This window comes from Leptonychotes weddellii, chromosome 16, assembly GCF_054177405.1.
Source record: "Leptonychotes weddellii isolate Sample4059 chromosome 16, ASM5417740v2, whole genome shotgun sequence".
In the NCBI taxonomy this organism is placed as follows: Eukaryota; Metazoa; Chordata; class Mammalia; order Carnivora; family Phocidae; genus Leptonychotes; species Leptonychotes weddellii.
The window spans coordinates 45739370-45765453 of NC_138384.1; the positions used below are offsets into that span (position 1 = coordinate 45739370).

General features: G+C 48.0%; 2 protein-coding genes and 1 pseudogene across 7 annotated transcripts in view; 2 read left to right on the forward strand and 1 right to left on the reverse strand.

Moving 5' to 3' along the window:
* Positions 1-330: 330 nt before the first annotated feature.
* LOC102736021 (replication protein A 14 kDa subunit pseudogene) lies at positions 331-672 on the forward strand (annotated as a pseudogene).
* A 14643-nt stretch (positions 673-15315) lies between these two features.
* Positions 15316-20956, forward strand: CD37 (CD37 molecule). Of its 2 annotated transcripts, none has more exons than XM_031019672.2 (9): positions 15316-15413; positions 16148-16222; positions 16359-16431; positions 17293-17417; positions 17513-17587; positions 18087-18191; positions 18836-19072; positions 19449-19532; positions 20569-20956. In XM_031019672.2, exons 2-9 carry the CDS (start codon positions 16154-16156, stop codon positions 20644-20646), a joined length of 846 nt encoding a protein of 281 aa, XP_030875532.2. In that variant the 5' UTR covers positions 15316-15413; positions 16148-16153; the 3' UTR covers positions 20647-20956. The 2 variants fall into 2 exon arrangements, with proteins under 2 accessions (XP_030875532.2, XP_030875530.2); XM_031019670.2 differs by lacking the exon at positions 15316-15413 and adding an exon at positions 15522-15911.
* TEAD2 (TEA domain transcription factor 2) overlaps positions 20946-26084 on the reverse strand; it is a 15918-nt gene continuing 10779 nt past the window's right edge. For 3 of the 5 annotated variants that reach the window (XM_081807253.1, XM_081807250.1, XM_081807251.1), the window contains 4 exons: positions 24966-25139; positions 23163-23324; positions 22415-22567; positions 20946-21706 (listed from right to left, as the gene is read on the reverse strand). In XM_081807253.1, coding sequence (XP_081663379.1) covers positions 21593-21706; positions 22415-22567; positions 23163-23324; positions 24966-25139 — 603 coding nt within the window. In that variant the 3' untranslated portion in view covers positions 20946-21592. The remainder of the gene's footprint in view (positions 21707-22414; positions 22568-23162; positions 23325-24965; positions 25140-26084) is intronic. The other 2 variants (XM_081807254.1, XM_081807255.1) reach the window with 2 other exon arrangements.

Below are 26084 nucleotides of genomic sequence, written 5' to 3' on the forward strand. Positions count from 1 at the left end.
AAAGAAATGGCCTGGTGATAAGCACAGAAAAATACTACTAGAATAGGGAGTGTCTACTAAACTTTCTAGCAACAAATTTTTTTTTTTTTAAAGATTTTATTTATTTATTTGACAGAGAGAGAGCACAAGTAGGCAGAGTGACAGGCAGATGGAGAGGGAGAAACAGGCTCTCCGCCGAGCAGGGAGCCGGATGTGCGGCTTGATCCCAAGACCCCAGGATCATGACCTGAGCCGAAAGCAGCCGCTTAACAGACTGAGCCACCCAGGCGCCCCAACAAATATAATATTTTTAAAGTCCTACTCAAACCAGCTACAGCTTGCATCACAATCATGGTGGATGTGATGGAGTTGCTCAAGTCATGCATCAATGCCAGCATTCTAGCTCAGTTCATCAACTGGCACATTTGCTTTGCTGGGAGTTTGGAAAAGATTCATCCACTGGGAAAAAATGGAACTGCTGAAATGATAGAGCCCCATGATGAAGAAATCTCTGGAATCACGGAATTAGTTGGAAGACTAACAGCCAAAGCAACTATAATGTGTGTGTCTTATGTCCAGTTTTAAAAGAAGATAACCAGCCATCCTTTTGACCTTGAACTTTACAGTGAAACTGTGAAAATTACCCATGAGTTCCCTCGGTTTTTTCCTTTGGGAATTGTGCAATATAATTGATCTTGATTAATTTTTTATGATGGTGAATGAGCTACCTTGAAGACTATGAAAGAAGGACCCTGATTTTTGAGGGAGAGAGTGCTATAGTTTCTAATATTTAATTTGCTCTTTTTTACAATTTCATTTACCTAATTTTAGATATTCCAGTCAGCAGTTTTTGATGGAACTGATGTATTGACAGTTCTCATCTAAGTCCTCTTATAAAGAATCCTTTCTACAGTATATGGTCAGACTAGATGCAAGGACAAACCAAACTCTGAGTTTGGTTTTCTGTTTTATTAATAAAAATTAAAATGGTACATACTATTGATCAATTCATTCTTACTCATTTAGACATGTATTCAAGCACAAACTTGGAATTTCATAGCTGTAAGGTCAGGTCCTAGACCTACCAAATGAAACCTTGTGTCAACTGTATTAAAGATTTACTTGCCCGGCACCTGGGTGGCTCAGTCGTTAAGCGCTGCCTTCGGCTCGGGTCATGATCCCAGGGTTCTGGGATCCAGTCCCGCCATCAGACTCCCTGCTCGGTGGGAAGTCTGCTTCTCCCTCTCTCTCTGCTGCTCCCCCCGCTTGTACTCTCTCGCTTGCACTCTCTCTCAAATAAATAAATAAAATCTTTAAAAAAAAAAAAAAAAGATTGACTCGCTACCTCACAATATGCCATATTAATTACTTTTTGACACTCCCCACAAGAAATTATTTTGATGACGGGCACCTGGGTGGCTCAGTCGGTTGAGCGGCCTACTCTTGATCTCGGCATGTCTTGATCTCACAGTCATGAGTTCGAGCCCTGTGTTGGGCTCTGTGCTGGGTGTGGAGTCTACTTTAAAAAAATACATTTGGATGAATTAAAAGAGCAAACAGAGCCCTACATCTTCTGTAATTTGAGAAGTATCTCTTTTGGGGGATTTTAAAACTGAGCATTTACTAATGCTAAACAAGAGATACATGATCATTAAAACAGTTATTGGAATCATTTAACTTTTTTCTTCCTTTCAACTGCCATTTTCCTTATGGTAGAATTTCTGTTTATCACCAAGTAATTTGGGGGTTGGATAGGGAGGGAAGTGGCAAGTGTAGATAGAGGGTGATGCAGAATAACTGTGATGAACTGTATAGCCAGTTAGGTTTTATGGCTTGACTCATTACCTTCAGTGAGGAAATAAACTAATTCCAAATTCACTTAGATTGTAAATTATACCCAAAAAATTTATTTTAAATTAATATAACCTTAAATTTCAACTTTCATCATTCCCAAATACTCTGCAAATTACTTAAGCGATATTGCCATAGCCACTTATAGTAAAGGTTTTTGTTTTAGAAGTGACAATAATTCCTATTGAATTCAATTGAACTGACATTCAACTGAAATTTAGGAGGGACATCAGCTAGCACCAATAACATATTGTTGTCTTAAATACCAGAGAAGGGATCAATCCTGTTACACTGAAAACTCAGTGTGATTAAATACTAAAAGTGCCCTGCTTGAAACCTTCCATTGAGCTACCACGTTTAGTAAATTGGACCAAATGAATAGGTTATCTTGCTTTCTGTTGAATGAATACTTTTGGTTAATGATTTATAGAACCATATGTCTGGTCCCAAACTCACTTCTCAGCGGCACAACATCTGTACCTGGATGTCCTACCAGCACTTCAATTTGAACAAGTGAATTTGAAATAGTGTAGCTCCCCTGCCATATGTTCCCTGGTTTTTTTTGTAATAATTTTACTGAGATATAGATCATATATCCAATTTACCTATTTCAATTGTACAATTCAAGGGCCGTTAGTATTCACAGAGTTGTGCAACCACCATCACAATTTTAGAATATCTTTATCACCCCAAAAAAGAAATTCTGTACCATCTGCTCATCATGGCCTAATCCCTCCATTACCACTGCTCACCCCCAAGCCCTAAGCAACCACTACTACTAATCTACTTTCTGCCTCTACAGATATGCCTATTCTGTACATTTCATATAAATGGAATCATGTAATATGTGGTCTTTTGTGATTGGCTTTTTTCACTTAGCATAGTATTTTCAAAGTTCACCTATACTGTAGCATGTATCAGTAGTTCATCCCTTTTTGTGGCCAAATAATATTCCACTATACCATATGTTGTTCATCCATTCATCAGTCGGTGGACCTTTGGGTGGTTTCCACTATTTGGATATAATGAATAATGCTATTATGAACATTTGAGTGTAAGTTTTTGTGTGTTTTCATTTACCTTGGGTACGTACCTAGGAATGGAACTGCAGTGTCAAATGATAAAAATGTTTAATTTTGGGGCGCCTGGGTGGCTCAGTTGTTAAGTGTCTGCCTTCGGCTCGGGTCGTGGTCCCGGGGTCCTGGGATCGAGCCCCGCATCGGGCTCCCTGCTCGGCGGGAAGCCTGCTTCTCCCTCTCCCACTCCCCCTGCCTGTGTTCCCTCTCTCACTGTGTCTCTCTCTGTCAAATAAATAAAATCTTAAAAAAAAAAAAAAGTTTAATTTTTTGAGGAACTAACAAACTGTTTTTCAAAGTGGCTGCACCATTTTCTAACCCCACCAGTAGTATATGAGGATTCTTTCTGTATCCTCAACAACACTTGTTATTATCTGAGGTTTTTTTTATTATAGTCATCATCATGGGTATGAAGTAGTATTTCATTGTGGCTTTGATTTACCATTTCTTTTAAGGCTACCATAAGCCACCCATTTGCCCAGAAATGTTTGAATGCATCCTTCCATTGCCACTTCCATGCATCACTGCCATTGTCACTGTAAGTTCAGATGACGGTCATCTCTCACCTGAACTACTACAATAGCCATAGTACATAACTGGACTTCCCTGTTTCCAGCCTCTTCCCTTGACTCAGTCCAAAGAGTTGCATTAAACATCAGTTGTAATCATTATACTATAAAGCGTGAAAACCTGAGATATATATAGAAAGGGGAAAACTTCCTGCAAAGCATACAGTAGAGAAACCAGGCAAACACTCCCTAAGTTAAGTGATCGGTGTTAAGATCACCAATGATGCCATGTGGATATCATGCGCCTTCTTTTTTTTTTAAGATTTATTGATTGATTGATGGGGCGCCTGGGTGGCTCAGTCAGTTAAGCATCTGCCTTCAGCTTGGGTAGTGATCTTGGGGTCCTGGGATAGAGCCCAGAGTCAGGGCTCCCTGCTTAGCGGGGAGCCTGCTTCTCCCTCTCCTTCTGCCCCTCCCTCCACGTTCACTTTCTCTCTCTCTAAAATAAATATTTATTTTAGAGAGAGAGAACAGGCGAGGGGGAGAGGGAGATAGAGAATCTCAATCTAATATGATGTGATAAGAAAGGGCACTTCAGGGGCACCTGGGTGGTTCAGTTGTTAAGCATCTGCCTTTGACTCAGGTCATGATCCCAGGGTCCTGGGATCGAGCCCCGCATTGGGCTCCCTGCTCAGCGGGAAGCCTGCTTCTCCCTCTCCCACTCCCCCTGCTTGTGTTCCCTCTCTCGGTGTGTCTCTCTCTGTCAAATAAATAAAATCTTAAAAAAAAGAAGGGCACTTCACTTCTGTGGTATTTTTCCAATACCCTTAACTCCAGTCTAATTATGACAAAACATTAGACAAACCGAAATTGAGGGACACTCTCCCAATTATCTGATCAGCACCCTCAAAACTGTGAAGGTTGAGAAAAACAAGGAAACACTAAAAAACTCACAGAGCAGAGGAGACTAAGGAGACACAACAACTAAATATGATGTAAGATCATTGACTGGCTCCTGGAACAGAAGAAAGACATCAATGAAAAAACTGGTAAAATGTGAATAAAGCCTGAAGTTCAGTTAATGATAACGTACCAATGCTGGTTTGTTAGTTTTGACAAATGTACCATGGTAATGTAAGATAACATTAAGGGAGACATGAGAATTCTCTATACTATCTTTGCAACTTTTCTGTAAATCTAGTTACTTCAAAATAAAGCTAAAAGCTACCAAAAATTGTATGACTAAAAGACGTCTAAAAATATACAAAGCTTTTATTAAAAATACAAAAATACAGAAAGAAATAAAAGAAAAACTGAACAAATGGGGTGATACACTATGTTCCTAAGTACACCTCCAGTCTTTGCTATTCCCAGCATTTATATGGAGTATAAATAAAGTGTCCAGTCTTACTACAGTCTTCCCCCAAGCCAAGTAAATAATTTTTAAAAATTAAAAATGTGGGAAAATCTGGAACACTTCTGTTAACTAAGGTCCCATCATCATGTCAAAAATTAAATAAGTTCTTTTTTTAATTTTCTTTTTTTTAAGATTTTATTTGTCAGAGAGACAGACAGCACAAAGTAGGGGGAGCAGCAGGCAAAGAGGGAGAAGCAGACTCCCCGCTGAGCAGGGAGCCTCCTGTTGGACTCAATCCCAGGACCCTGGGATCATGGGCTTAGCCGAAGGCGGACACTTAACCTACTGAGCCACCCAGGCATCCCAAAAACCAAGTCCTCACTAAGAGGACAACTCACAATTCCCATTCCTCTTACTGTGATTCAGTATTTACATTAGTTTCTTAGAGCTGTCGTAACAAAAGTACCACAAACTTGGTGGCTTAAAACTATATAAATTTGGGGCGCCTGGGTGGCTCAGTCATTGGGCGTCTGCCTTCGGCTCAGGTCATGATCCTAGAGTCCTGGGATTGAGCCCTGCATCAGGCTCCCTGCTCAGCAGGAAGCCTGCTTCTCCCTCTCCCACTCCCCCTGCTTGTGTTCCCTCTCTCGCTGTGTCTCTTTCTGTCAAATAAATAAATAAAATCTTAAAAAAAAAAAAACTACATAAATTTATTGTCTCACAGTTATGGATGACAGAAGTCCGAAATCAAGGTGTCAGCAGGGTCATGTTCCCTGTGAAACATAGGGGAAACCTTTGCCTCTTCCTCGTGTCTAATAGTTGGCTGACAATCTTTGACATTCCTTTCGTATGCAGCTGGATAAATCAATTTCTGCCTTCATCATTACTTGCTGTTCTCCCTAGTCTCTATCTTCACATGACCGTCTTCTTATAAGGACACCACTAATACTGAATTAGGAGCCCACTCTCTATTAGTATGACCTATTCTTATCTGCATCTGCAATAATCCTATTTCCAAATAAGGTCACTTTCTGAGTTACAGAGGCTTAGAACCTCAACATTTTGGAGAGGGGACACAATTCAACTCATAATAGTATTTCAGAAAATTAATTTAAAATTATTGGGCATAACTGTATTAAAATTCACAGGATGGTCTAAATAGCATAGTGGATAGGACACAACAAAGGGTCACTAAACTTGAAGATGGACTGATAGAAATCACCCAATTTCTGAAAGAAAAAGAGAGAAAAAGGATGAAAGTCACAAACTCTTAGCAACCTAGGAGGCCAATCAAAAGGCCTAACAATGGATAAGTAGAGTCCTAAAAGGAGAGGAGAGAATGAAAATAGGTCAGAAAAGGGCGCCTGGGTGGCTCAGTTGGTTAAGCGACTACCTTCGGCTCAGGTCATGATCCTGGAGTCCCGGGATCGAGTCCCACGTCGGGCTCCCTGCTCGGCAGGGAGTCTGCTTCTCCGTCTGACCCTCCCCCCTCTCATGTGCTCTCTCTCTCTCTCTCTCTCTCATTCTCGCTCTCTCAAATAAATAAATAAAATCTTGAAAAAAAAAGAAAATAGGTCAGAAAAATATATTTGAAGAAATAATGGCAGAAAACCTCCCAAATTTGGTGAAAGGCATAAATTTCAAGTTAAAGAAACTCTAAGAATGCCAAACAGGATAAATACAAACAGCAACAAGTCTAACATTAGCACAATCTGCTAGAAATCAAAGATAAACAGAAAAATCTTGAAAGGAGAAGAGAAAAAGAGCAGATTACATACTGGGGAACAATACCAAATACTGCATACTTGTCAACAGAAATTACAAAGGCCAAAAGAGAGATGAATAACTTCTTTAAAGCAAAGAAAAGCAGAAAGCCTGTCAAACAGAATTCTATAATGAACAAAAATATCCTTCAAGAAAACAAGATGAAATAAAAACTTAAGCAAATAAAGAAAAACAAAGAATTCATCACCAGCAGACCCACATTACAAAAAATGATGAAGGAAGACGTTCTTGAGACTGAGGGAAATGACATCAGAGGGAAACTTGGATCTTTAGGAAAAACTAGAGAGTAGGAAATGGTATATAAGTGGGTGAATATAAAAAAATAAATACAAAATTTTAATGTAATGGAGGTGTCTTCTTAATTTCTCTAAAACATATATTAAAACAAAAATTATAAGTTGTAGGTTTTATACTAAAATTTAGATGTAAGACATATTAAAAGCAGCTGGTGATACAAATATCGGACTTACATGGTTGTAAAATGTCTACATTTTTATGTGAACTGATAACATATTAATTCTAAATAGACTATAAAAAGTTAATAATATGAATTGTAATCCTTAGAAAAACTGCTAAATAAATGTTGAAAAGAGTTATAGCTACCAAGACAATAAATTAAAATGGATACTAAAAATGATTCAAGTTGTCCAAAAAGAGATAAGAGAACTGGAACCAAAAAATTAACAGAAAACAAACAAAAAAAATAATAAAATTGGAGACCCAAATCCAACCATATCAATAATTACATGAAATGTTTTTAGTTTAAGCATTCCAATTAAAAGGGAAAGATTGTCAGGATGAATAAAAGAGACCCAATTATAAGCTTCTGGAGAGATACACCTTAAGTTTACACAGATAAATGAAATTAAGTTAGTAGGAAAAGATCTATCTTGCAAATTAAGCATAAGGCAGCTGTAGTGGCCTTAATATAACATAAAACGGGCTTTGAGGTAAAGAGTATTACCAGATATAAAGAAGGATATTTACTGGGGCGCCTGGGTGGCTCAGTCGTTAAGCGTCTGCCTTTGGCTCTGGTTATGATCCCAGGGTCCTGGGATCGAGCCCCACATGGGGCTCCCTGCTCTGCGGGAAGCCTGCTTCTCCCTCTCCCACTCCCCCTGCTTGTGTTCCCTCTCTCGCTGTGTCTCTCTCTGTCAAATAAATAAAATCTTTAAAAAAAAAAAAAAGAAGGATATTTACTAATGATAAAAAAGGTCAATTCATCATGAAGCCAATATTTATAAAGTTATACAAACATAACAAATCTCAAAACACATGAAGTAAAAATTTACAAAGGCTAAAGGAAAAATAAACTGATCCCACCATCATGGTAGAAATTAACACTCTTTCTCAATAATTGATGGGAAAAAAGAAGACCAAACTATTAGTAAAGATAAAGAAGACCCAAAAACATTATCAGCAACCTTGCCCTAATTGACACTTATAGAACCCCAAAACTGCAGAATACACATACTTCATCAGTGCCATAGGCTAGGCCATAAAACAAGTACCAATCAATTTACAAGGATTGAAATCAGAGTGTGTTCTCTGACTACGATGTAAGTAAATTTCAAATCAATAACAATGTGTAAGAAAACTCCAGATACTTGGAAATTAAAGAATATATTATTAAACAATCCATAGGTCAAAGACTAAATCACAAAGAAATTATAAAATATTTTAAACTGAAGGATAATAAAACTACAAAATACCAAAATTTGTGGGATGCAGCAAAAGCAATTTTAGAATTTTATAGTTTTACGTGCTGTTATTAGAAAAGAAAGGTTTCAAATCAATGTCATACAAAAAGTTTTCAAGAAAAGAACAAAATAGGGAGCCTGGGTGGCTCAGTTGGTTAAGCGACTGCCTTCGGCTCAGGTCATGATCCTGGAGTCCCAGGATCGAGTCCCGCATCGGGCTCCCTGCTCGGCGGGGAGTCTGCTTCTCCCTCTGACCCTCCCCCCTCTCATGTGCTCTCTCATTCTCTCTCTCTCAAATGAATGAATAAAATCTTTAAAAAAAAAAAAGAAAAGAACAAAATAAATCCAAAATAGAAGAAAGGAAAATACAAATATAAAATCAGAAATTATGAAGTAGGAAACAATAGCAAAAAGTAAAGAAGCTAAAGCTGGTTCTTTGAAATGATCACAAAACTGGTAAACCCCTAGACAAATTAAGACAAAAAGATACGAAAATCACCAATAGCATAAATAAAAGTGGGGTTATTACCATATATGCTAGAGACATTAAAAGAATAAGAAAATATGACAAATTCATGCCAATAAACTTAACAACTTAGATGAAATGGGGAAAATTTCTTAAAAAATACAACTTAACAAAACTGAAATCAAACGAAATGGGAAATCTGTATAGTCCTATATCTATTAAATAAGTTGAATTACTTATCAAAACCCTTCCCACAGAGAACATTCCAGGCCCAAATGGTTTCAATTAGTGAATTATATCAAATATTTTTTAAAAACCCACCAACCTTACATGAGTAATTTCAGTAAAGCAGAAGAGGAAACACTTCCCAATATTTTACAAGTCTACCATAACCCAAATACCCAAACTTGAAGAAGAAAGAAAAGCAGAAATCTTAATTCAATTCGTTCAAAAGTGAACCAAGTTGAGGAAGCTGGAGACATTTATGTAATAGTTGGCAGCTCACCACCTAAGCACAAAGGTTCACTACTACTAGCTATTTTGCCCGTAGCTGAAATGTAACATACCTCAAAAATAACACGGAGCACTTCGGACTCTCATAATCCCATGTTGTCAACGCCGATTCTGACTCTTCCTTCCGCTGCGGGGTTGGGGGAAGAAAAGAAAATTGCATTCATGAAAAAGACAGCCACCTTTCTTGAACACATTTCGGAAGGGTCTTCCTTTAAACGAGTCTTCTGGCAAATGGGTAACAAATTTGACCCTTCCGTGAGAGAGGTGAGTTTTGGCAAACGGAGATGCTGCGAACTGGCCCCCTGGGCCACCTATACAGCCCCGTGGACCCTCAGCCGACCCTCCGTCCAGGCTGGGCGGCGCTGGTGGGCCCCACGCGTGACCACCTGCATCACCATTTCCAGCAACCGCTCTCCTAGGCCCATGCCCTCGGAAGGGGGGGGGAACTCGGGGTCCCCTCGGTGTACCTCCTTCCCCGGAACTACAACCTCCAGGGAGGAAATGGGGGAGCCGGGGTCAGGTTCGTCAAAGAGCAGGAGAGACCTGTCCCTAACAGGCCGAGGGAAGATGGCGCTGGCCCGGGTTTCCGCTGCCCCAGGCGCTTGACCCGCTGGGCCTCCCCGAACGTAGGGAACCCACGGCCGAGGCCCCAAATCAGATTCAGCGAAGGGGCGGAAGCCAGTTTGCTGGGTCCTGGGGGAGAAAAAAAGGAGAGGCCTCTCGGGCCTATTTGAGTCCTCGGCTCCGCAAAGCCCGGGGCGTCCAAGGACCCCAGCCTCAGGAGCGACGCCCAGCTTCGCACACTCCGGATCTATGAATTTCCAGGACTCCCTGGAGCTATCCCCCTCTCCCCAGCCTGGAGGCCCCGTGCTCTTCTGTGAGTTCAGTTAGGAAAAAAATGAACGTGAAGAAGCCTCAACTGAGAAGCCTACCGAACAGGCCCCTTCAGGCCTCGTCAGGCCCCTCGCGACTCGCTCCCCGCTCTGCCTCAGGGGCACCCTTTCCCGCCGTCCCTCTGCGCATGCGCTACCGCCCCGAGCGCACCCTCTACTAACCAAGCTGGGAATTCCTCCCCTCTGCCCCAGCACCCCCTTCTGCACTGCGCATGCGCGCGCGCGTGCCCTCTGCCCGCTTCCCCACTTGGTTCCGCTCGCGAGCGCCCTGGCCTGCCTACTTACCCCTTTAGACCATGTGCCCAACACCCTTCCACCTGCGTGCGCTGCTGAGACCAAGCTTTTAGCCGCGTCCCTGGTCTGGAGCATGCGCTTTGCTTCCACTGCCCTGAGTGAAGTGATGAGGGTGAGGTGGGAAGCTTGTTCTTCCAGGTCATTTCTCTTGCTTTCAAACTTTTGGTACTTACTTAAGCTTCCCCTACTACTACCCAGACCTAAAATATGTGTCCAACAAGACAGACATGGGCCTTGCCTTCAGAGAGCTCAGAAACCTACTGGGATTGCAGATGTGAAGTATTAATAAAGGGTAACCTCACTAAAATTGAGTCTGGAGGCCAGAAAGGGGAGCTCTCACACCCTGCCACTCAAGTCAATTGTAGACCCAACAGGAAGAAACATACCTTGCAGGGGGATACTACTTGACTACCCCACCGGAAGGAAAGAAGGAAGGAAGGAAGGTTTTCTCCTACCCAGCAGGTGGATACTACTTGCCTACCCCACCTGGAGGGAGGGAGGGAGGGAGGAAGGGTTTTCTCCTACCCCGCAACACCCCAGCCAATGGGAGACTGTCACAACTCAGCCAATGAAAAGTCACTACACTTCAAACTCCCAGTTTGCTCGGAGATCTGTGTTTACAAAAGCCCTCCCAACTCTCCCCCCTTCCATAAAAGAGTAGTTTTCTCCTTTTTTCTTGGATTTGTCTGTGGTTTTGCCATAGCTTGCTTGTCCTGAATTGCAATTCTGTTAGTCCTGAAAAAAAAAAAATCATTTTTTGCTGGTAAAACAACTGATAGTTGTATCTTTTAAGGTTAACAGTACTTGATGATCACAAGTGGGATCCAGAGAAGACAACCCCCCCCCCAACAACTCCAAAGCTGGCGAGCAAACACATGACAGTACCCACAGAGCCAGTTGAGTTCACAAATTTCTTGAGGACCCTGGAGTTTGAGGGTAAGTTTTCTCCTGGATTCCAAGCTCCATTCTCTGTGTTTTCAGCTTTCTAGGCATTACTTTGGGTCTGTTTTAAGACTTTGTCCTCGGGGTGCCTGTGTGGCTCAGTCATTAAGCGTCTGCCTTCGGCTCAGGTCATGATCCCAGGGCGTGGGATGGAGTCCTGTATCGGGCTCCCTGCTCGGCAGGAGGCCTGCTTCTCCCTCTCTCTCTCCCCCTGCTTGTGTTCCCTCTCTCGCTGTCTCTCTCTGTCAAATAAATAAATAAAATCTTAAAAAAATATATCTGTTTTTAGGGTTGTCTCTTTTCCTCTTCGTCCGTTTGTTTTGTTTCTTAAATTCTACATGAGTGAAATCATATGGTATTTGTCTCTGACTTATTTCCCTTGGCATTATATGCTCTAGATCCATCCATGTTGTTGCAAATGGCAACATTTCATTCTTTTTTATGGCTGAGTAATATTCCATTATAAATCTCATCTTCTTTATCCATTCATCTATCGATGGACGTTGGGGCTGCTTCCATAATTTGGCTATTATAAATAATGCTGTAATAAACATAGTGGTGCATATCTCTTTGAATCAGTGTTTTAGTATTCTTTGGGTAAATTAAATACCTAGTAGTGGAATTACTAGATCATATGGTAATTTTTTTTTTTTTTTTGAGGAACCTCCATACTGTCATCCATAGTGGCTGTACCAGTCTGCATTCCCACCAACAGTGCATGAGAGTTCCTTTTTCTCCACATCCTCATCAACACTTGTTTCTTGTGTTTTCGATCTTAGCCATTCTTACAGGTGTGAAGTGATATGTACTTGTGGTTTTGATTTGCATTTCCCTGATGATTAGTGATGTTGAGCATCTTTTCATATGTCTGTGGCCACCATCTGTATGTCTTTTCTGGAGAAATATCTGTTCATGTCTTCTGCCCATTTTTTTTTAAGATTTTATTTATCTATTTGACAGAGAGAGACACAGCAAGAGAGGGAACACAAGCAGGGGGAGTGGGCAAGGGAGAAGCAGGCTTCCCACCAAGCAGGGAGCCTGATGCAGGGCTCGAACCCAGGACCCTGGGACCATGACCTGAGCTGAAGGCAGACGCTCAACGACTGAGCCACCCAGGAGCCCCTCTGCCCATTTTTAATTGGATTTTTCTTTGGTGTTGAGTTGTACAAGTTCTTTATATATTTTGGATACTATGCCTTTATTGGATATGTCATTTGCTAATATCTTCTCCCATTTAGTAGGTTGTCTTTTAGTTTTGTTGATTGCTTCCTTTGCTGTGCAGAAGCTTTTTATTTTGATGTAGTACCAACAGTTTATTTTTGCTTTTGTTTCCCTTGCCTCAGGAGATGTATCTAGAAAAATGTTGCTAGGGCCAATGTCAGAGAAATTACTGCCTGTGCTCTCTTCTAGGATTTTTATGGTTTCAGAAATCACATTTGGATCTTTAATCCATTTTGACTTTATTTTTGTGTATGGTATGAGAAAGCAGTCCAGTTTTTCCAACACCATTTGTCTTTTTCCCACTGCATATTCTTGCCTCCTTTGTCAAAGATTAATTGACCATATAATCACGGGTTTATTTCTGAGCTCTCTATTCTTTTTTTTTTAAGATTTACTTATTTATTTTAAGATTGTATTTATTTATTTATTCATTCATTCATTCATTCATTTATTAGAGAGAGAGTGAGCATAAGTGAGTGGAGGGGCAGAGGGGGAAGGAGAGAATCCCAAGCAGACTCCGTGCTGAGCACAGAGCCCAATGCAGGGCTCAATCTCACAACCCTGAGATCATGACCTGAGCCAAAACCAAGAGCTGGATGCTTAACCAAATGAGCCACCCAGGTGCCCCATGGCTCTCTATTCTGTTCCACTGATCTATGTGTCTATTTTTGTGCCAGTACCATACTGTTTTGATTACTACAGCTTTGTAGTGTACCTTGAAATCTGAGATTTTGATACTTCTTTTTTTTCGAGATTGCTTTGGCATAGACATATCTTTTGGGGGGAGAGGGGCAGGGTATCACCATTCAACCCACTACAATCAGTACAGAAGCAATTGTAATTATTTGTGTGGAAGATGATGAGAGCCTGGATTAGGATGGTGGCCTTGCAGACAAGTGGGTGGATTTGAAATGTATATTAGTAGTAGAGCATAGAGGACTTAATGATGGCTTAGAAGAGGAGTTCAGGGATGAGGGATGGTGAATCAGTGTCCTGAGATTTGGACTTAGGGCTATATAAACCAGGTCTGGGTTTCAAAAGGCCCTCTCAGGCCATGTGGGGAATGGACTGGAGGCGAGAGACTAAGACCAGGGAGGAGTCTGAGGTTTGGGTCCAGGAGGAAGAGCACAAGTCCTGAGCCAGCCCAAGCCATGAGAACAGAGAGAAGTGGAGAGAGCAGAGAATCAAGAGGTAGAAAGGATTGGATTATAGAATGATGGGCTGTATGGGAAAGAGGGAGAGAGGGAATGAGGACATCCACCCAGGGGTTGGCCCACCAGGGAAGAAAGAATCTGTGAACTTGAAGACAGATCTCTTGATATTATCCAGTCAGAGGAGAAAAAAAGAAATAAGAATGAAAATACAGGGCGCCTGGATGGCTCAGATGGTTAAGCATCTGCCTTCGGCTCAGGTCATGATCCCAGGGTCCTGGAATTGAGTCCCACGTCGGGCTCCCTGCTCAGCGGGGAGCCTGCTTCTCCCTCTGCCTCTCTCTCTCTCTGTCTCTTATGAATAAATAAAAAAAATCTTTTTGTTTTTAAGATTTTATTTATTTATTTGACAGAGAGATACAGCGAGAGAGGGAACACAAGCAGGGGGAGTGGGAGAGGGAGAAGCAGGTCTCCCGTGGAGCAGGGAGCCCGATGCGGGGCTTGATCCCAGGACTCTGGGATCATGACCTGAGCCAAAGGCAGACACTTAACGACTGAGCCACCCAGGCGCCCCTAAATAAATAAAATCTTTAAAAAAAGAATGAAAATACATTTCTGAGGATCTAATGTACAGCATGGTGACTATAGTTAATAATTCAGTATTGTGTACTAGAAAGTTGCTGAGAATATCTATTAAGGGTTCTCACCACCAAAAGAAGAAAAAGTTAACTATGTGCGATGATGAACATGTTATCTTGAGCTTGGTAATCATTTCACAGTGTGTATGTATATCAAATCATTATGTTGGGCACCTCAGTGGCTCAGTCCATTAAGCGTCTGCCTTCAGCTCAGGTCATGATCCCAGGGTCCTGGGATCAAGCCCCAAGTCGGGCTCTCTGCTCAGTAGGGAGCCTGCTTCTCCCTTTCTCCTTGCTCCTCCCCCCTGCCCATGCTCTCTCTCTCTCCCTTTCTGTCAAATAAATAAAGAAAATCTTTTTTAAAAAATCATGTTGTACACTTGAAATATATAAAATTATAATTGTCAATTATTCCTCAATAACATTGGAAAGAGAAAAAGAGGAAGTCCAGAGCCAAAAATCAGAATACTATTAATATGAATTGATTTTTGATGACATTAATAAGAAAATAAATTGCATTTGGAGGCTTAAAAAAAAAAAAAACAGTGGATGAGATCTCTCAGAAAGAGAAGGTGCTGGGTCTCTAAGAGGCACTGGTTTTCCAGGACCTGGGTGGATATCAGGATGATAGGAACATCCCCAAACATGGAAATCTGACTTGATGAGAGTGGGGGCTGTGGGGCAACAGGAGAGACTTTCAGAGGCTGCTGGGTGTGTGGCTCAGGTCTGGAGACAACCAAGCACTCAGACCTAGATCTAACTGCCAAGGTCCCAGTTCAATCCTGACTCCTCCCCAGCCTCCCCTTCTTGGGGCCCAAGTGCAGATGCAGGAAGTACTGCTTGAGGCTCAGCTTCCTCTCCGGGTGTTTTGGCACAGCCCAGCCACCCCCCTCACTCCCAGGGACCTTCCCACTTGGGGCACTGCAGCACTTTCACTTCCCTCAGGTGCCCAACCCCTGCCCCAGCATATGGGAGCACCGCGGTCTACACTTGTTGCCAAGAACAGGATGCAGACTCTGAGAGAGGGGCCGTGACAAGGTGTATGTGGTGGGGGGGGAGGGCAATAAGCAGAGAAAGGACTGGCATGCAGAGAGAAGGGGCCAGAAACCCAGAGAGGGAGGAGATAAATGTGGGGGCCGGGGGGGGGCAGGCAGGGATGGACAGACCCAGAGAGAAGGGAACAGAGACCCAGAAAAGGGAGGACGAGAGACTGAGGCAGGGGACAGAGAGGGATGCAGAGATGGCAGAGCTTAGCAGGCAGTGAGGTCAGAGTGTCTGTGAGGTCGGCTGCTGTCCAGGGTTGGCCTGGGGAAGCGGGGACAGAGAGGGATGCAGAGATGGCAGAGCTTAGCAGGCAGTGAGGTCAGAGTGTCTGTGAGGTCGGCTGCTGTCCAGGGTTGGCCTGGGGTCCTGGTGCCCAGAGTAAGGGGTACAAGGAGCTCAAGAGTCCCTGTGGGAGTCCCATAAGGAGCCATGGAGACCTGGGAGGGACTACCCAGCGTGTCCTCGGTGCCCACAAACTCCAAGGCCCCTCAGGTACTGGTGTGTGTCCCAGTGGGGCAGGTGAGGGAGGCGGGGGGTGGGCAGAGACAGACAAGAAAGCCACCTCGCCTGTAGAGGGAGGGGGTGGGGCTCCACCCCGGGGACTTCCTCTTTCTCTGCGTTCTTCCTTTCTCCCTCTCCGTCTCTCACGGCCTCTGTCTTTCTGCCTGTCTCCTCCGGGACCAGCACCTCTTCTGTTCTGTCCCTCCCACGGCTGCCCACCCCTCTAGGCGAAGATGTCGGCCCAGGACAGCTGCCTCAGCCTCATCAAGTACCTCCTCTTCGTTTTCAACCTCTTCTTCTTCGTGAGTTGCCACATGGCTGCCCAGCCCAGGCCCCGGCCCCCGCCCCTGCTGCAGCCACCTGACCTGACATATACCACCGCTACCACCCCACCCCCCCGCCTTTGCCCACCGCCACGTTCCCATCTCCTCTCACCAGGTCCTAGGCAGCCTTATCTTCTGCTTTGGCATCTGGATACTCATTGACAAGACCAGCTTCGTGTCCTTTGTAGGTGAGGGGGCCGGGGCCATTGGGGAGGGCCTCCTGGAGCAAGTGTGACCTGGCCTTCCCCTGTGTGACATCCTGGGATCTCCACCGCCCCAGGCTCTGCTTCACAGCCTGCCACTGCTCTTAGCCTTGGGGTCTTCCTCTGGCGAATGAGTTGTGCATACGAACGATAATAAAAATGGTAATAGCCATTTCTCAGGCACTTCCTACGCGGTATAGCTCATGCAGATGCTTATCAGATCCTCCCACAAACTTTCCCCTCTCTGGAGGTTCAGAGAGGGGATGTCACTTACTGGAGGTCACACAGCAAGGAAGTAGAAGAGCAGATAGAACACTAATGATAGTAGGAAAGTAATAATGGACTAATAGTCAAGATCCTAATGGTTCATATTTAATAAGTGTTTGTCCTGTATTGAGGACTGCGTTGAACACATGCCTCCCATGTGTCCCTTAAAATAATCCTAGGGAGTAGATATCATCCTCCCCTAGCCCTCAGGGAGGTTTTAGTGACTGATCCAATGCCACAGACCAAGTGATGGGACTGAAACTATTGGGGGTGAGGAGGAGAAGGAGGAGGAGAGACTGAGAGCAAGAGGGAGAAACCGTGACCAGGGAGAAAGGGGGACAGAGATCCAGAGAGAAGACAGAGACCTAGAGAGACTCAGAAGGGACAGAGTCCCAGACAGAGGGAGAGAGAGAATCCCAGAAGGAGAGAAACAGAGACTCAACATGTGGCAGGGACAGACACCCAGAGAAAGAGGCCCCCCAGAATATGCTCCCCAGTTGAGTGGCTGTGTGGGTGGGGAGTAGGGCTCCCTGGAGCTGTGTGCATGAGCCCAATGTCACTGCCTCTCACCTCCCCCAGGCTTGTCCTTCGTGCCCCTGCAGATCTGGTCCAAAGCCCTGGCCACCTCAGGAATTCTCACCATGGGCCTTGCCCTCCTGGGCTGTGTGGGGGCCCTGAAGGAGCTCCGCTGCCTCCTGGGCCTGGTGAGTGCCCTGCCCATATCCCCCCTCCAATAGAGCCCTGGCAGCTCTGCATCCTGGGAGGGGACTCAGTCTGAACTCTCCACTCTGCCCCCCAGTATTTTGGGATACTGCTGCTCCTGTTTGCCACGCAGATCACCCTGGGAATCCTCATCTCCACTCAGCGGATGCGGGTGAGCTTGGCTTCCCCTCCCCACACTCCCCCCCCCCCCCCCCCCCCGCCAAATGTATGGGGCGGTGGAGGGGGGAAAAACAAAAGCAGACACGGGCTGACATGGACAAAGGGAAAAAACAGTGACAGGCAGAGGAAGACAGTGAGAGTCAGAGACCCAGAGACAGACACACAGGAAGACAGAGACAAGGAGAGTCAAAGGAAGATCACGACACGGACGAAGACATAGTAAGAGATACAGATCCAAAGGCAGACAGAAAACAGGCGGAGAAACAGGAGAGACAGAGACCTAATGAGAGAGCGTGGGAGATAGCGGGGGAACAGAAAGACCATAGAAACATGCAGAGATTTTGAGGAACAGAGACATAGCCATTCAGTGAGAAATTGAGACCGACTTCAAGCCGCTCGGGGGACCCCTTGGGACTGAGAAAGCCCGGGAGTGGCTGGACTGGGTAGGGGCAAAGGGGGGTGGGGAAGCGGCCTCATTCTCCGTCTCTTAGCTGGAACGGAGGGTGAAGGACATCGTGATGGAGACAATCCAAAACTACCGCTCGCGTCCGGAGGAGTCGGTGGCGGAGGAGAGTTGGGACTACGTGCAGTTCCAGGTGCGTGAGGCCCCCACCCACGCGGACGCGTATCCCTCCCTCTAGCTCAGGGACTCTGACGAAGCCGGGGCCCGCAGCTCCGGGACCGCAAGGTAACCCTACCCCACCCACCCCACCTCCTGCCAGCCCAACGTGGCCCCGCCCCCAGAAGATAACGTAACCGACTCCAACGTGGGCTTTTCCCCCAAGCTCCCAGAAACCCTGGAGAGGCTCCGCTTTCTGCCCCGACAAGACTTCGCCCTCAGCCCCAAGGCCCTAGCGTAACCCCACTCCCTAATCCTTAGTGACTGTGGCCCTCACGGGACCCGACCCACGTGAGACTCCATTCCCTGGTCATTCACATGGCCCTGCCCTCCCATCCACCTGTCCCCTACCTGAGGCTGAATTGCACTGCCCACCCAATCTTCGGTGCGCAGAGCGATTCTGCAGCTCCTCCCACAGCCCCACGTGGCCCGTGATTCATCTCTCCCAACCCCATGTTCCCCTAATGTCCCCAAGCCTAGCCCGCCGTCCCCCACCCTGCACCCACTATTTAGCCCTCTGCTCCCCAACACGACCTCATACATATCACCCAGTCCCCTGAACCCCCAAATCATCTTGAATCCCTCCAGTCCCCGTCCCTCTGACTCTTGTCCCTCTTCCAGCTGCGCTGCTGCGGCTGGAACTCTCCTCGGGACTGGTTCAATATCCCCAGCCTCGTCAGCAACGAGTCGGAGGTGCATCACGTGCCCTGCTCCTGCTATAATTCATCAGCGACCAATGACTCCGCAGTCTTCGATAAGCTCTCCTTCACCCAGTTCAGCCGGCTCGGACCACTGGCGCGGCCCCGGCACAGTACAGACCTTTGCGTGGTTCCTGCAAACAGCAATATCTACAGCGAGGTGGGGACGGTTTGGAGCCGGCTAGAAAGGGGAGGGCCCTGTGAGGGATTAGGGCAGCGGTAGGGGCTTGCTCCCCAGGAGGCGGAGCCGCAGGACTTGGGAAGGGTCTGCAGGGTGGGGCTACGAGAAAGCGGTACATCAGGAGGGGTGGGGCCCCCTAGAAGGGGCGTGGTCCGTGGGGGCGGGGCCTAAAAGTCCTGACTGAAAGGACGCTGGGACCGCGCGAAGTGGAGAGACTGTAGAGAACCCTACTAACTAGGGATGCGGGGCGGTGCCTGAAGGAGGGGTGAGGGCTGGGCTGAGGAGAACAGTGGGCACGGGCTTGAGGGCGAATCCCAGAAAGAACCCTACTTTTAACCTTTCCCGACATTCCCAGGGCTGCGCGCGGAGCCTCCAAAAGTGGTTGCACAACAACCTCATCTCCATAGTGGGCATTTGTCTGGGCGTCGGTCTACTTGAGGTAACCTGGACCCGTCCCCACTCGCGATTGGCCGTACAGTCCGTAGACTGCCCCGCCCCAAGCTGCGCGTCCTCCCATTTTCTGGGAAAGGTGCATGCGTGCTAGAGCGTCAGCCAATCCAGGCTCTCCTGCCTCTCCACTTGGCACGAGGGAGACCCACCCTCTGCGAGCCCTGATTGGTTGCAGGCAGGAAGCAGGCGTTCCCTCCCGCTCTCGCGAAGTTCCCATTGGTCCTCCTTGGCGTTCCAGCCCCCTGCTCTTAGCCGCAATATCCCTCCCCTTTCCCCGCAGGTGAGTGTAGCGGGGCTGAGCCTGCTACTACTGCGCTGGGCGCTCCGCCGCGAACGCCAGCTGCAGGTGCCGGGCGCCTGTGATTCGAGCCCCGGGCCTGGCCCGAGTGCTGATGGCGGCGGCGGGCGCTGTGGTGTACTGAGCAGCAGCGGGCGTAGCGGCGGTCTGTGGGGTGGCTGGGGCATGGCGGATGCCTGTCCCAACTGGGGGGACAAGTCCCCACAGGGCAAGCTGCCCATGGCCCTGGGGCCCTGGCCGCTTTGGGATCAAGACGAGGAACAACCTGAGACCGGGAGCGCGGGCGAGGAGGTGGAGGTCGAGGTGGAATTAGCGGCCGAGGCAGAGAGGGAGACCGATGGAGAGCCTCCGGAATAAAGTACCCTGGGCTAGCTCTGGATCTCACTCCTTCCCAGACTCTAAACCTGCGCTAGACGCAGCTGGATACCCCTACCCCACCCTATTCCCCTTCTTTCCATCTTCCCTCCTCCCCCCGCATCTTTGGTAACTTACCCCAAGCCCCCAAATTCCCATCCCTGACCCCATCTTTTTCAACCTGGCGGATCTCCCCCTCTAGCCCCACCCTTCGCCGCCGCTCCCATGATCCCATCCCACCCAAATATCCGCGCTTCATTTTCTTCCCCTGGCGCAACCCCTTTTTTCTCCCTCGGAACCCCCACCATCCCGACCCCAATCCTCCTAGCCGGCATCCCATGGACCTCTATGACCAGGTCTCCTTTCTCTATAGCTCAGCTTCATGACGCTCTCGATATTCCTGTGCAGAAACCTGGATCAAGTCTACGACCGGCTCGCTCGGTACCGCTAGGCCTCCGCCCCTTCCCAAAGCCCCGCCCCATCCCCTTCAAGTGCCCTAGGGGCTTCCCTGTGGTCTGTAAATATTTGTTCAATCCCCAGTTCGCCCCAACCATTGAGTCCTCCACCTCCTCATTTCCCCGGGGGACCCAGATGTCTGCCTGCCCAGCTGCTGTCACTTCTCCCGCGGGACCTGGGGCTTCCGGCCACCAGCTTCCTGCCCCCAAAGATACCTCGTTTCCTTGCCTCATCTTTCGGCTTACCACCTCCCACAGGATTATTTTCGCCCAAACCCCAAATAAATCCCCTGCGTTTTGGTAAAATAGTTTTATCCTCTGTCAAAACACAAACCAACACACTTTGCCGGTGAGGGGAGGCAACACAGTATATAGCCCACGTCTTATTGAGAAGAGAGGATGAAATTTAAAAGCCTCACCCCACAGCTTGCCCAGCTGAGAAAAAGTCACGACCCTAATACCCACTTATAAATATCTCTTGTTATATTAAAAAAAATATTTCCAGGGCCCACCTGGCTCTGCTCCTGCACAAAGGGTTAACCTTCAATATTTGATCTCAAGGTCACAGGGTTGGGGGTGGTAAAGAGAGGCAGATTGGGAAGGGGGGGTGTTGAAAAACAGAGAGACAAACCATACTTTCTAAGGCCACCCAAAACATCCAGAACCAAGTTGGGGGAGGGCGCCTGTTAGAGACTGAGAAACCAGTGCTGTACCTCGCGGCTGTCTCACTCCTGTCCCCAGTCCCTGATGCTCTGGAGTGATCTGTCCTTTCAGCTACCACTGTGAGGTCCCGGTATCAGGACCCAGCTTTTCAACTCACCACCCAGCTTTTAAGGTCCTCTAACACGGAGCAGCCCCCTCCCCAAATGAGCATGAAGAAAGCTGGAGGTACTTCCTGGGAGGAGGGTATTCCGGGGGGTGAGCCACTTTTGGGGCCCCCTTTCAGTCCCTGACCAGGCGATAAATGTGGTGCTGGGCCCCCCGCTCACTGGTGGAGACCTCAAAGACGTAGGCAGTGCAGAGCAGCAGCTCCTGGGTGTCTCTGTTTGTCACCACCTGCCAAGGAGGCCAAGAGAAAGGGTTTATGCAGAAAAGGAAGAGCAAGGACCACTGTGTCCTCCCCGAGGTACCATGGGATACCTAGGAAAGAGGTCCCCACCATATCACATTCCCTAGGTAGAGGGGATGCCTGACATGTCCGGTTCCCCATCTGAGCGTTGGCAGTGAGGGGCCTCACATCAGATGGCATATCAAAAGTAGGGACGCCTGGGTGACTCAGTCAGTTAAGCGTCCAACTCTTGGTTTCGGCTCAGGTCATGATCTCATGGTCATGAGATCAAGCCCCACATTGGGCTCTGTGCTCAGTGCGGAGTCTACTTCAGATTCTCTCTCCCTTTCCCTCTCCCTTCAGCTCTCTCTCTCAAATAAAATCTATGAAGTTAACCAAAGTTAAAGGGGATCCCACCATATCATGTTCCCTGGGCTAAGGTTAGGTTCCCTATGAAGGGGGGGTCCCCTAAATTGAGGATCCGCCATGGGATGTCCTCCAAGTCAGTTTCCCCAGTGACAGGGGGATCCCCCTAAATGAGAGTGCTGTGGAGTCCCCACCACATCAGTTTCCTGGGTAAAGGGGTCCCCTAAGCAAAGGCTCAGCTGTGGGCTCCCCCCTGTCAGTCCCCCAGGTGAAAGGGTCCCCGGGCTGAGGGGCTCTTGTGGGCACTCCCCACATCAGCTGCCCTGCTCGGCCCAGCCCCCATGCCTCACCTGGAGGATGGTGAAGTTCTCCAGGACGCTGTTCATCATATAGCGCTCGGGCAGCTGTCGCAGTTTGTGCAAGAAATTCACCAGGTACTCACACATGGGTGAGCGCAGCAGGCGGTACACAAACCTCCCATCCTCCAGCTGGGCACGCTCCGTCTGAACCGGGATGGGGGCGCAGAGTGGGGAGGACAGTGACTGACAGACAGGGGTCACCCCAGGCACTGTGTGCATCCGCGATGCCACGCCCACTCCCCACTGCCATCCTTCCCCCATCGCCCCATCCTTGATGCTCTGAACCCTCCTCCAAGACCTCTGAACTGCTCTGACCCCCAGGCCCTCAGATACCCTCACACCCTCCAAAGACCCCCCTCCACCAGGTCTCCGAACTCTGACTTCTGAGTTCAAGACCCCTCAGGCCCTCAGCAATCCCTAAGTGTGACCCCTAAACCTCCTTGCCCTGCAGATTCCTCCATATCCATAAGAACCTTCTGAATCTTAGTGACTATAAATCTCTGTACCACACATTACCTTTGAACCCTCAAAATAACCCCTACATGTGACTTGGGAGCACAATATCAGCTCTAAGCCCATGTATTAATGAAATCCCCAAAGAGGACGGGACACTCCCCACCCCACCACACAGACACCCACGTGCAGGGGCTGTTGTGGCTTTGGTCCCTTTAGTCTGCACCCCCAAAGTGGCAGGTGGCTGGGCGCTCACCTGCCCGGAGCTCCACCCCTCCAGCCTCACCTCCACCTTCTCCACCACCTGCTTGCCAAAGGAGCAGACCTTGGAGGAACAGGTGAGGGTCATGTGCTCCAGGCTCTCGTACTGGCTGCTCACTCCGTAGAAGCCACCGCTGCTGCCACCAGTCCCTACCTCCTCGCCACTTGGGCCCCAGTTCAAGTCCGCCTGGAGGATAGGGACGCACAGGTAGGTTCCTTATAAATGGTAGGGACTCTCCTCAAGTGGGAACTCTGCGCCATGGCCTGGTTTCCCCCATAGCCCCAAAGTCCCTCCCAGGTCCTTCAGTCCCCCATAGCCCATGCAGTTGCCTACCCCTCCTCCTCTGTATTCAAAACCCCATGTCTCCACGGGCCTGTTCCTGGAAAACACCCACCCTCCTATTGGTACTGGAGAAGGCTGGCTCCCTAAAATGGTCCTGACCCTCTCTCCCCAGTCCCAGCGCCGCCCCCCCACCCAACAATTCAACTTTCTTCTCCTGAAGCCCCCAACTCGGGAGTTCAGCCCCTTCCAAGGCCCTGGTTACTAAGAAGGCAGTTTACTCCCTAGCAACTAGAGACTCCGCCCCCCTCCCCCAGGCCTTCAGGACCCTGGTTGCTAAGGCAAGTGGCTACTCCCTAGCAAAGGGGCCTGCAGGGGCCTGGGGAAACCTGACTCCTCTCCAGAACATTCTCCCCAGCCCTTTCAGCCAATCCTTGGAGGTCAGACCCCTCTAAGACCCCAGTGGCCAAGTGGGCAGACAGTCCATTAGTCCAAGTGGGACCTAACGAAGCCTAAGACCTCATCACACTTGTGGTCTGAGCCCCTTGGTCACCTTTTCGGGAAGCCTACTTTTCTCTCTTCCTAACTTTAGTTGCTAACTCGACCAGGTCACTCTCTGAGATCGTTTAATCTCCTCAGAGGCCTGACGCCATGCATCACCCTGGCAATGGCCACTCCCAGCCTCCCCAGCCACACCCCTGCATCCCTTCAGAGGCTGAGCTTTCTAGTTGTTCTCCAGACAGACCTGGTGAGGCCTGTCTTAAGTCCCAACGATGCCTAAGATCTCAGCGGCACATCCGCAGAGCCATCTTGGGCCCCCACACACTAGAACAACTTATAACCATGGCTGCTACAGGCCCAGCTGAGCCAGTAAACTTCAAGCCCTCAGCCCGCTTCCTTCTTAGACACTAGATCATGCCACAGCTCTGGTTAACAAGCGTTAACACCCCCCTGAACATTCATAACATTTACTGGATCCCTACAGCATCAGCCACTGTAGTGGATACCAAACCGAATGGGCCTAAGAAAGACCCAAGATGGACCCTCTTGTTCACAATTATATACATAGCACTTGGCATAGAGCCGGTATACAGTAAGTGCTCAATAAATGATTGTTTAATAAATAAATGCTTTCACAAAGTCCCTCCCAGGTCCTTCAGTCACTTTTTTAAGGCCAGACATTCTCTAGCAACAGGGCCTGGTGGCACTGTGCTCTTTTCAGAAACCAAACTCTGTGCCTCTATTTGCTAAGGGACGGGAGCCATCCCTTAGCAACAAGGCTTCACGTGGCCGGGTGGGGCGCAGGGAAGGCTGAAGGGTTGCAAGCCAATCCCCAAGGCCACATCAGTCACGCAACTGGTTGTGGCAAAGTCTAGTGTGATCTGGGGAGGTCCAAGTCCTATCCATCCCGCCCTGGGGGTAAAACTCCTCGGTGTTCCTTGTTACAAAGCGGGCTGACACTCTGAGCTTGTCTCCCTTAGAGCCAGAGGCCTTATAGATGGGAGACCACGTGATTTGTGGGCACTTTGTTTTGGTGGCAGAACTCACCCAGAACTTGACCAGGAAGAAGGCGTGAGGGGGCCCGCGATCATACAGCTCCCGAAGGCCACCCTTTTTCTCAGGGAATTTGTCATAGATCTGCCGGACGTCCACACTCTCGAGGGGGGGCGCTCCAGGGCTGGGGCAGTGCTGGCTGATGTGTACGAACAGGTGCCTCTGGTACTGAGAAGGGTGGGCCGTGGGTGAGGAGTGGGATATAGGCTGGACCCCGGGTGCTCACTGCCCCCAGCTCCCACTAGCTGTTTCACACTGTCCACCCAGACACTGGGCCTGACTCCCAAGCACTGTCACCATTCCCTTCTGCCCCACAGCACCTCAGTCCCCAAGTTCTGTCCCCTGCTCTCCATCCCCACAGCCCTGTCCTCTCCACCCTCTCCCCAGCCTCCTCCCTGGCCTCCCAGCCTCCGATCTCCACTCTCCAGGTCATCCCTCACACACCCCCAGAGCTGACCGTGGACCTCCCCTGCTCACAATCCTCCTGTGGCTCCCCAGAGCACCCAGGACAAAACCCACACCCCCTCAACCTGGCCCTATACTGAATAGGTGCTCCTAAATGTTCAGTCGATGGATGGATGGATGGATGGCTGGCTGGATGGATGGAATCCACATGGCCCACATCAAGACTCCCTATCTGTCCCCATTCTTACCACTTCTTGTCCTTAGTCAGAAATCCTCATACCTTTCCCATTTTCTCTGTCATTAGAAATCCTCCCTCCATCCTCCAATGCCCAAGTCTATGCAAATCTGCCTCTTCCTTGAAGCCTCACTTGATCACAATCAGATGGGACCTCTCTTTTCTATAGTTCCCCATCACCCTCAGGAGAAAGTCTAGATCCCCCAGCTTGGCAATGCCAGCTTCTCCCGAACTGGCACCTGCCCACCTGCAGCCTCACCAGCTCCTGCACCTTATTTGACTATTTGTTTCCCTGAAAACTTCATGCTGTTTTCATCTCTGTACCTGGAACATAAAGTTCTGCACGTGGCAAACTCCTACATAACCCTCAAAGCCCAACTCAAAAGTTGTCATTTCAGGGAAGTCTTCACTAACTTCCCAGGCAGAATGACTCCTCTGGGGATGCCTGGGTGGCTCACTCGGTTAAGCATCTG